This window comes from Mus pahari, chromosome 13 (assembly GCF_900095145.1).
Source record: "Mus pahari chromosome 13, PAHARI_EIJ_v1.1, whole genome shotgun sequence".
Classification (NCBI taxonomy): Eukaryota; Metazoa; Chordata; class Mammalia; order Rodentia; family Muridae; genus Mus; species Mus pahari.
Window position 1 is genome coordinate 67,244,682 of NC_034602.1, and position 10,171 is coordinate 67,254,852.

Sequence of the window (10,171 nt, forward strand, 5' to 3'; positions counted from 1 at the left end):
CTCCCTCCCTTCCTCCTTTCCTTCCTCTCTCCCTTTTCCCTCCTTCCCTCGCTCCTTCCCGCCTATCCTTCTTTCTCTCCTATCTAAGTGATTGGTGATGGAAGCGGGATAGAAAGGGTGGGAAAAGAGCCCACAAAGTAGCAAAACCAAGCTACACATGTATCAAGTGCGTAGAGCAATCTGGCATATATAGAGTGTTGTACATTACTAGATAATCAGATCTGGTTTTGTTTCTGATTTTCTCCTTCAGCAACTCCTTGTCCTTTGAGAAGGCATATTGCGAGTACAGGCTGAACAGAATTGAGAATGCCTTGAAGACAATAGAAAGTGCCACCCAGCAGACAGACAAACTGAAGGAGCTTTATGGACAAGTGGTAACTACTGCTTTAAATATCTGTTGGCAATCACCTCAAATAAACATTGCTCTACCCCTAACATGGAGCAGGAATGAGGAAATCTTCATGCTCCAGAGAATTAGCCATCAAACTAGTTCTTGAGGTTTGGGTATACTCTCTGTTCTCGCTCTTCCCTGGAAGAGTTGTGCATAGAGTATTCTATAAACCATGAATAACATTTGTAACATTTGAACTACTGATTAGAAAGGTAAAGACCATTGAGCTATGTTTGTAGTTGAGACAGTATTTCCAATATTAAACTAGTATTCTAAGTTTAAAATAGGACAATTATGAAAGATAGGGACTTGGGAGACTTTTTCTATACTCTGTATATTTTATTTGTAAAACTATGCCCTTTGAAAATATACTTTTTAAAAATGTATTAAACTTAGATTTATTCATTTTATATATGTATAGGTATTTTGCTTGCATATATAGTATGTACATCACATGCTTGTTTTGTGCCTATGGAGGTCAAAAGACAGCATCAGATGCCCTAGAACTGGAGTTACAGATGGTTGTGGACCACCATGTAGGTGTTAGGAATTAAACCCAGGTTTTTTGCTGGAACAAACAAGTACTCTAAACCACAGAGCTCTCTCCAGTCTCTTAAGAATTTGAGACAAAATTAAGCCTGATCTGAAAGTGGTATTAATGCTGAGCAGACAGAGGGCTATCTGGGTAGTTCTGGGGTGAATTCCAGGAGACCAGTCTAGGTCATACACAGGGAACTAACTGATCCAGAGTAGCAGCTGTTACTGGCCTTCCTGTTTATTATTTTGTTTAGAGAAATGGTCTGTCTTACTATATAGCTCTGGTTGGCCTGGAATATGCTGTGTAGACTAGCCTAGCATTGAACTCACAAAGATGTGCCTGCCTCTGCCTTTTGAGTGCTGGGTTTAAAGGCATGTGCCACCACACCCAACCCTGTTACTGTCCTTTAAGATGAACTTGACTTTGTTGTATGACTTTGTTGTTAGTACTCCTATCATTATGTGCACTATCTGATTGCTGAGTAACAAAAAGTGAACTTCTAGGGATTTTTAAGTCTTTGGTTAGCATTTATTTTTTTTCTTCTGTTTACTGGCACTTAGTAATCATTTTGTGTGGCTTTTTCTTTTTCATTGCAATTTAGGTAACAGCATAGACTTCTATACAAAGATTTCCTTTCACAAACTTTAGGCATTTAGCTAAGATAAAGAGCTTTCAAATATGTTGGGAGGCAGAGACAGTCGGATTTCTGAGTTCAAGGACAGCCAGGGCTACACAGAGAAACCCTGTCTCAGAAAAAAAAATCATATATGTACTATAATATAGATTCTTCTCAAGTAGCTTTTTTTCTAAGTATTAGCACACAAAACTAGTTAAAAATATATAAAGATAAACACTTGGCTTGCCCATATTGTGTTTTTTTGTTTGTTTGTTTGTTTTGTTTTTGGTTTTGTTTTGTTTTGTTTCCAGACAGGGTTTCTCTGTATAGCCCTGGCTGTCCTGGAACTCACTTTTAGACCAGGCTGGCCTCGAACTCAGAAATCCACCTGCCTCTGCCTCCTGAGTGCTGGGATCAAAGGCGTGCGCCACCACGCCCAGTTTCCATATTGTGTTTTAACATTGCTTGCATAGTGGTTCCAGAAAGCATTAGTGGTCTGGAAACCAAGACTGTGTCAGCCACCTCTGACCTCTCGCTTGGCCCTCAGCTCTACCGTCTGGAACGCTACGATGAGTGCTTGGCCGTGTACAGAGATCTTGTCCGGAACTCCCAGGACGACTACGATGAGGAGAGAAAAACAAACCTGTCAGCCGTCGTTGCCGCTCAAAGCAACTGGGAAAAAGTGGTTCCTGTGAGTATGCTTCTGATCCACACAGCCACGAGAGGAACGCTCACCTACTGTCTGACGGGCATTTCTCTCTGTGGCAGGAGAACTTGGGTCTCCAAGAAGGTACACACGAGCTCTGTTACAACGCTGCATGTGCACTGATCGGGCAAGGCCAGCTGACCCAGGCCATGAAAATCCTGCAAAAAGCTGAAGGTTGGGAGTTTTTAATGCTGTCTATAAATACAGTGTGGCTTATATAAGTTTAGACAGTCCCAAAATTACATTTGATATTTGTAAAATTATTTGGTGAAAGTTGCTGGAGTAGTGAGAATTTTGAGGAGTTTATCTAGCCTGTTTCCCATTGGCCCCATCTCTATTTCTGTTTAAGAGTTAAAGAAGCTTATAAAGTTTAAAGAGTAGGTCTTTGAGTGGGCTATATGAATACTAAATATAAAATAATTGGCATTATTTTACTGTTACAAAACAGTATGTAAAAAAAAAAATAATAATTTCTGGACCAGTGAAATGGTTCATCGAGCAAGGGCACTCGCCACTAATCCTGACAGGGCATCTTCTTGCTTCCACAGGAGATAGCATGCGCACATGCATGTGTACACATTCACAGAATAGAAGCCATAAATGTACATTCTAAAATTTTTTAAAGAAAATCATTGCATACGTATTAGTTGTTATTCTATTATTTCTATCTAAGTAATACATATTACTCTTATGTACATGTGTATATATAAACTGTATATACTAACACTCAAGGATATTTTAGCCCATTTATTATGTTTCTACATGCATTTCATGCTTTAAAGACTTTGATACAAAAACAGGTGCTAGGGGTAGAGTTAGCCCCTTGCTAGGTCTATAGAGAGTTTCAGGACAGCTAGGGTCTTCTGGAAATCCTTTCTCGAAAAAACAATCCAGAAGATGAATTGAAGGGATATTTAGGCGAACAAGAGGCTGGGGGTTCAATCTCCAGCACCAAAATAGAAAATAGGAAAGTAGGAGGAAAGAGTGAAAGAAGGCTTGGGTGGTGTGGAGCCAATTTAAAATTTTAACTTAAAACCAGCTATCACTCCAGTTCCCGGTGACCTGGTACCTTCCTCTGGCTTCCGTGGGCACCAGGCATACACTTGCACTTTCGTTTTTTTGTTTGTTTGTTTGTTTGTTTTTTGAGACAGGATTTCTCTGTGTAGCCCTGGCTGTCCTGGAACTCACTCTGTAGACCAGGCTGGCCTTGAACTCAGAAATCCGCCTGCCTCTGCCTCCCAGGTGCTGGAATTGGTGCACTTTCTTATAAAGGAATTCCATTTCTAGAATTTTAAAGAATTTTAAAGTATTTAGGTTAGATTCACATATATGCTTGCATAAAGATGAACTGAACGGGGGTGGTGATGGAACACACCTTTAATCCCAGCACTTGGGAGGCAGAGGCAGGCGGATCTCTGTGAGTCTGAAGCCAGCCTGGTCTATAGAGAGTTTCAGGAAAACCAGGATCGTCTGGAGAAATCTTGTCTCAAAAAACAAAGTAACAGATCAGTTGAAGGGATATTTAGGAGAACAAGAACTTATAAATAGCACGGGTTTCTGTGTCGTTAATAATTGTTCATGGGATCTGGGGGGATAGTAGTGCTTGCCCTGGATGAGTTCACTTCCAGTCCAGTCCTCACATAAAAAGCTGTGGTGGGCCTGAGAGATGGCTCAGCCATTGAGAGCATCGACTGCTTTTCCAGACAACCCAGGTTTGATTCCCAGGACCCACTAGATGTCTTACAACCATATATAACTCCAGATGCACAGATGCAAGCAGACACACATCTAAAATGAAAAATTTTATAAAAACCTAGGCCCAAGAACAGATGTCAGTTGGTAGACTGTTTAAAATCTGCTCAGGAACTAGTTTTTGCTTTTTTTGGAACTGTGAAAGGAATAGGAGATGCCCAATGGTGCTGATTTTAAAACTGTTTTCTTCCTATAGATCTTTGTCGCCGTTCATTTTCAGAAGATTCAGTAAGTATTCAAAAAAACCAAATGTGATGTTTGTGACTGATGCTAGTTTAGGAGGTTTCATTCGACTTTGTGGGGAAGATGGTGCTGTGCATTTGGTTCACATGGATGCACATACTGATTTCTAACTTGCCTTCAGCAAGTCCCTCTGTGCAGTCTATATAATTTGTGTTAAAACAAGCATCTTTTTGCACTTGTGATTCTTTTGCTATTTAATTTTATATTTATATACTATTAAATATAATGTTAAATATTTATGCTTATATAATAGTGAATAAAACTATTATATTTATATTAAAATATTTAATTTTAATATTCTCTATCAAGCACAAATGAAATCATGTGTTTGGGACTAAACATCTCATAGCACCCAGCCAGTGTACCTTCACCAGGTTAGTGTAGGTTAGTAAAAGAGCGCGACGTACTGGCTGCAGGGGAGATAGATATGGCCTGCTCGGTAAGCCGATGCTATGGATTGGATTTGCTGTGTTCATGGGCATGATGAATCCCAGCCCTCCAGAGGTGGAGACAGGAAATCCCAGGAGCCCGCAGCCTACCTTGATCAGCAAGTTTCAAGCAAGTGAGAGTCCATCTCAAATAAGACAGTAGATGGGGCGGGAACGCAGCTCAAAGGGTAAGGAGCCCTGCTGCTCTTCCCGAGGACCCGAGTACAGTGCCCGGCTCGGGTCAGATGGCTTGCAGCCACTCCACAGACATGTAAGTCAAAGTGAAATCTTGTACAAAGTAACAGGATATTCACTATGCGTGCATCCCGGCCAATCTTCCTGCTAGGATTGGAGAATGATTCTTCATTGTGTAAGTTACATTAGCTTCATCTCTAGCATGAATTAAGAAAGCTATCTACCTCTGTTTTTTTATGTTATTATTGTTGTTTGTTTGTTTTTGTTGTTTGTTTTAGTGTTGGAGATTGAACCTAGGGCTCTCATGCATGCTAGGCCGCATTGTACCGCTGAGCTACATTCCCAGCAAACCCCTCCCCCCCCCTTTGAGATGGGAGTCTCTCTAAGTCTCCTGGGCTGGACTTGAACTTGCTCTGTAGCCCAGGCGGGGTTTGACCAGTGTCCCTGTGATTGGGATTACAGGTCTGTGACAACAGCCCAGCTGCTCCTTGCTTTAATTGTAGTCCAGGCAGTGAACTTCTTATGTTTGGTGCTGGTGCTCTTTTTATTTCTTTTAAAGATTCATATATATGAGCATTTCCATGTACTCTTCCATGACAGAAGAGGGCATCAGATCCCACTGTAGGTGGTTGGGAGCTACCATGTGGTGCTGGGTAGTGAACTCAGGACTTCTGGATGAGCACACAGTACTCTTAACTACTGAGCTATCTCTCCAGCCCCTAAGATTTATTTTGCTTTTAATTATGTTAATATATATGTCTCTGTGTGTGAGAGCAAATGTCCAGCAAGTCCAGAAAAGGTCTTTGGATTCCCTGGAAATATAGTTACACACAGTTGTGAGCTGCCAGGTGAGTCCTGGGAACTGAACTCAGGCCCCTACAAGAGTGATGTTTGAGCCGGGCGTGGTGGTGCACGCCTTATATCCCAGCACTTGGGAGGCAGAGGCAGGTGAATTTCTGAGTTTGAGGCCAGCCTGGTCTACAAAGTGAGTTCCAGGACAGCCAGGGCAACACAGAGAAACCCTGTCTCAAAAAAAAACCAAAAAAAAAAAAAAAAAAAAAAAAAAGAATGATGTTTGTTCTCAACACTGAGCCACCTCTCCAATCCTAAGCAGCATTCTTTTAAAATTTGTTTTGCAAGAAAACCTTTTAGGAATTTGGGGAGAAATTATTAAAAACACATGTTACTGACTACCACGTTGTTTGTGACCATATTCTTTCAAGATCTCCTTCCCTTTGTCCCATACACAGTTCTCTATAGTGGCAATTCTCAAAACTGAGACTCAGGGAAGATTCCTGAAGTTCCATGGCGTCATAAGGATTGTATCTATTTCAGATATCTAAATCACTTGGTAAACCATCTGTGTCTGTCTTTGTACTTAGGATGGGGCTGAGGAGGACCCCCAGGCGGAACTGGCCATCATCCATGGTCAGATGGCATACATCATGCAGCTTCAGGGTCGGACAGAGGAGGCTCTGCAGCTTTACAATCAGATAATCAAACTGAAGTGAGTCTTAAAATGCAGCAGCAGCCGGGGACGGGGCTTTTATGGGCTGCTGTTGGAAGTGGTTTTGGTATTAACAATTGCTTGTTCACAGGCCAACAGATGTGGCACTTCTTGCTGTAATCGCAAATAACATCATTACCATTAATAAGGTATGAACTCTCTGGAATTTCTACATAGTGGTTTATGCTGAGAACATAATTATTCCAGATTTATTCTAGGGTGTGATCTTTTTTTCCATGACAAAAAGAAATTCAGGTGTAGCAAAATCGTAGAGTATTTTTAATTCATAATGTTGGTGTTTCTGCCGTGTTTATTCAGGTAGTGAATCATCTTTGTAGCTGTAGGCCTTGGCCTTTGGTAAAGTTTTACCTTTTAAAGGTTCAGAGCCTCTGTGTATACATGGGTGCTTTACACTCCTTTCCTGAGGGAGGGGACAAGGTATAGGTAGGCGCTTGGTTTGTCCTACCCACCTATCCTCTATAAAAATTGCAGGTGTGTCTGTAGGCACTTGTAACTTAGAGTGCTGTGCTAATCAAATTACTATGATACTAATCACCAAGTGCAACGTTGTTTAGATGGAAAAACAGTTCAAGTTGAGATTCGAAGTCAAGTTAGTAAAAATAAGAGACGCAACTAATGTTTGGTTTATCATGCTATGTTACGCAATTTTTCCTTTTTAAAGATTTCATTTTAATTACATGTGTGTATGTGTATGTCCATGCATGTAAGTGCAGATGCCCAGGGAGGCCAGAGTTGTCTGATTGATCACACTGGAGCTGGAGTTATAGATGGCTGTGAGCTACCCGATGTGGATCCTAGGATTTGAACCCAGTTCTTCTAAATAAGCAGTGCATTCTCTTAACTGAGCCATCGTCCCTGTCCCATGTGGAGTTTTGAAATACTCTGCCTTTTGGGTAGTACTCCTTCTGTTCAGTGCCTAGGAGACTAAAAGAAGCCATGTGTATGAAGGCATTGCCAGAAAGTGTTAGAACATGGATTCAGATACCATTTTCTGACACCAAAGGTTGTCCCTGGAACTTATTGTACCTCTGTATTGTGATAGAGGTCCCCAGATGTGGGATGGTGGTATGGCATGAGTTTCTAAACATTGATGCTAGCATTTGAGTTTAGCAGAAGTACTGGATTTTGAAATGTTTATCAGGATGAATGCTTTTTAAATCAGATATACAATTGTGGGGAAGAATTATGAAATATTAAATATACATCTCTACCTAACTGTAATTTATACATTGAACTTTATTCAATTAGGGTATTTTTCTTTTTCTTTTTCTTTTTCTTTTTCTTTTTCTTTTTCTTTTTCTTTTTCTTTTTCTTTTTGAAACAAGGTCTCTCTGGTTATCCTGAAGCTTTGTGTAGACTAGGCTGACCTAAACCAAGTGCTAGGATCAAAAGTGTGTGCCCTCATGCCTAACTCCACATTATTATTTTTTTACTTTATGTTTAAAATACTTCATGCAAATAAAAATTCTTAAGTCTCATCCCAAGAAGCCAGGCTAGTAATACATGCCTATAACCCCAGGACTCGGAAGCTGAGCCCACAGCATAGAGTGAGACCCTGCCTTAGAGGTGGGTGGTGGGCAGCCCACCTCTTTCTTATGTTGAAAATAATTATGTATGTTAAATTTCTTGTCTTCATAATTCCTAACTATTATATTTGACAAAAGGTCTCTGAATTGGTAAATTTAAGCCAAATCTTGAAGAGTTAAAAGTTAAATAACAGCATTTTTACATACGAAGAAAAATTTATGATTTGGGAGTAAGGGATAAGTACCAAAAATAAAATTTAAGATTACACTAAATGATATTGACATATGGAAGACCTTGAAAATACAATTTTTCAAAAAGTGTCATGACAAAGTTTGAGAGAAGTCTCACATTGTGTGCATGAAGAATTGATTTATAACAAGTAAGTAATCCATGAGCACTAATTAGGAAACACCTCTTTTTGTCAGGGTCCTGTTCTGTCAACCTAGGCTGCCCGTGAGCTCCAGGATTGAAGGGTTCCTTCTGTTAGAGCACACCACTGCTTCTGGCTTCAAATTGGTTTGAAGCATCGAGGTTTTTTTGTTTTGTTTTAAGTAGGATTTATTTTTTACCTAGTCTATAAATCAGTAAGAGACTTGATTCAAAAGCATGGGGATTTGGGGAGTAGTAGCTCACACATGTAGTCCCAGCACTTGGGAGGTAGAGGCAGGAGGATCAAGAATTCAATGTTGACTTAAACCCCCTCCCCCTCAAACCACATAAGACTGTTTCAAAAAATAAAAGTAAGAACATGTTTGCAAGTAAACTATTTGCTTTCAGAATGCTTTATGGCATAGTTGTCTTGCTTTCTTAAGTAATGCAAGCTACTCGATAATTTTGGTTTTCCCCCACCCCCGTCATGCTGGGGGTTGAACTCAGAGCCTTCAGAGGGCAACGCACACACTGGTTGCTCTGCAAGGAATTGATTCTTCGTGTTCTGCCTAGTTGAGAAAAGAGATCTTAGGCAAAGGAAATAGTGAGTGCACTATATTCATATTGCCTGCTAAGAGTGGCTTCCATGGGTGCTGCTGCAGAAACACAGGGGTTTACTTAGCCACAATTCAAGCAAGGTTGGTGCCTTCTCCACTGTGTATCTCAACTCTAAATGGCATGGTTTGTAGAAACTGCAGGTACATTCTTTGTAGTCTCAAGTGACTCGGATTTGTGGTGTCCTGATTTAGTCCTCAAAAAGCACCAAACAGACAGACAAGACAGTTCACTCCTGTCACCTCAGCACTTTAGCAGCCAAGGCAGGAAGGAAACAGCTGGGAATTCCAGGCCACCCTGGGCTATAGAGTGAAACCCTCTCTGAAAACCAAAACCTAAAAACAAAAAGTCAACAATGGGAAGATAAAACAAAAATCTTGTTCTTCTCTCTAAAGACGACTTTCATGTCTGCCTTTTCATAGCTATAACTAGACTGGGAAAATGTGTGTCCTAGTAGCTTTGAACTGCAGCGATTTCTATGTGGGCCAAAACCCAAGGCAAATGTGGGTACTTCTTGTTAGTTTAGGCACCCCAACCAGTAGGTGTATCCAAGCTTTCTTGCTATGTATATGTGAAATAAATAAGTGGAAAGGAGAGTCTCTTTGGAGAGTCACAAAAGAGTATGTAGAAATTTCTGCTAATGGTGGGTGGACTTTTCTTTGTCAGGACCAAAATGTGTTTGACTCTAAGAAGAAAGTGAAATTAACCAATGCAGAAGGAGTAGAGTTCAAGCTCTCAAAGAGACAACTGCAAGCCATAGAGTTTAACAAAGCTTTGCTTGCCATGTATACAAACCAGGTAAGTCTCTGTTTTCTGGCTGGCTGACCTTGAACAACTTGGCACATGAGGCACAATGGGTATTTGTATGATCTCTTTGTGTTTTGTCTTATTTCCTTCTTTAGTATTAATAATTTGTTAAGTAATTCTCCCACTTCTCTAAGCGTGTGGCGTTAGTGAGTTTAAGAGTGGTAACAGCTGGAAGAGGCGTGTTTTCCTGTTTAGTCTAATTGCTGATGATTGACCTCGGCCTTGTTCATGCTGTTGAGCTGCATACCCAGCCCTTTCCTTACTAATCTTCTTAATTACAATGGAATCTTTAAAGACACCACTCAGAGCTAAGATCCAGCTTTCATTTCACTTGATGTGTCACAAATTTTAACTGATAAGAAGTTCAGTTCTGGGCTGGTGAGATGGCTCAGCGAATAAGATCACCCGATTGCTCTTCCGAAGGTCCTGAGTTCAAATCCCAGCAACCACATGGTG

At 40.6% G+C, this 10,171-nt stretch overlaps 1 protein-coding gene across 1 annotated transcript in view; it reads left to right on the forward strand.

Annotated features, from left to right (window-relative positions):
• Srp72 (signal recognition particle 72) overlaps positions 1–10,171 on the forward strand; it is a 27,626-nt gene that overhangs the window by 3,797 nt on the left and 13,658 nt on the right. Inside the window, exons 3-9 of the mRNA XM_021211315.2 lie at positions 251–374; positions 2,093–2,236; positions 2,314–2,425; positions 4,200–4,231; positions 6,252–6,376; positions 6,468–6,525; positions 9,575–9,706. Coding sequence (XP_021066974.1) covers positions 251–374; positions 2,093–2,236; positions 2,314–2,425; positions 4,200–4,231; positions 6,252–6,376; positions 6,468–6,525; positions 9,575–9,706 — 727 coding nt within the window. The remainder of the gene's footprint in view (positions 1–250; positions 375–2,092; positions 2,237–2,313; positions 2,426–4,199; positions 4,232–6,251; positions 6,377–6,467; positions 6,526–9,574; positions 9,707–10,171) is intronic.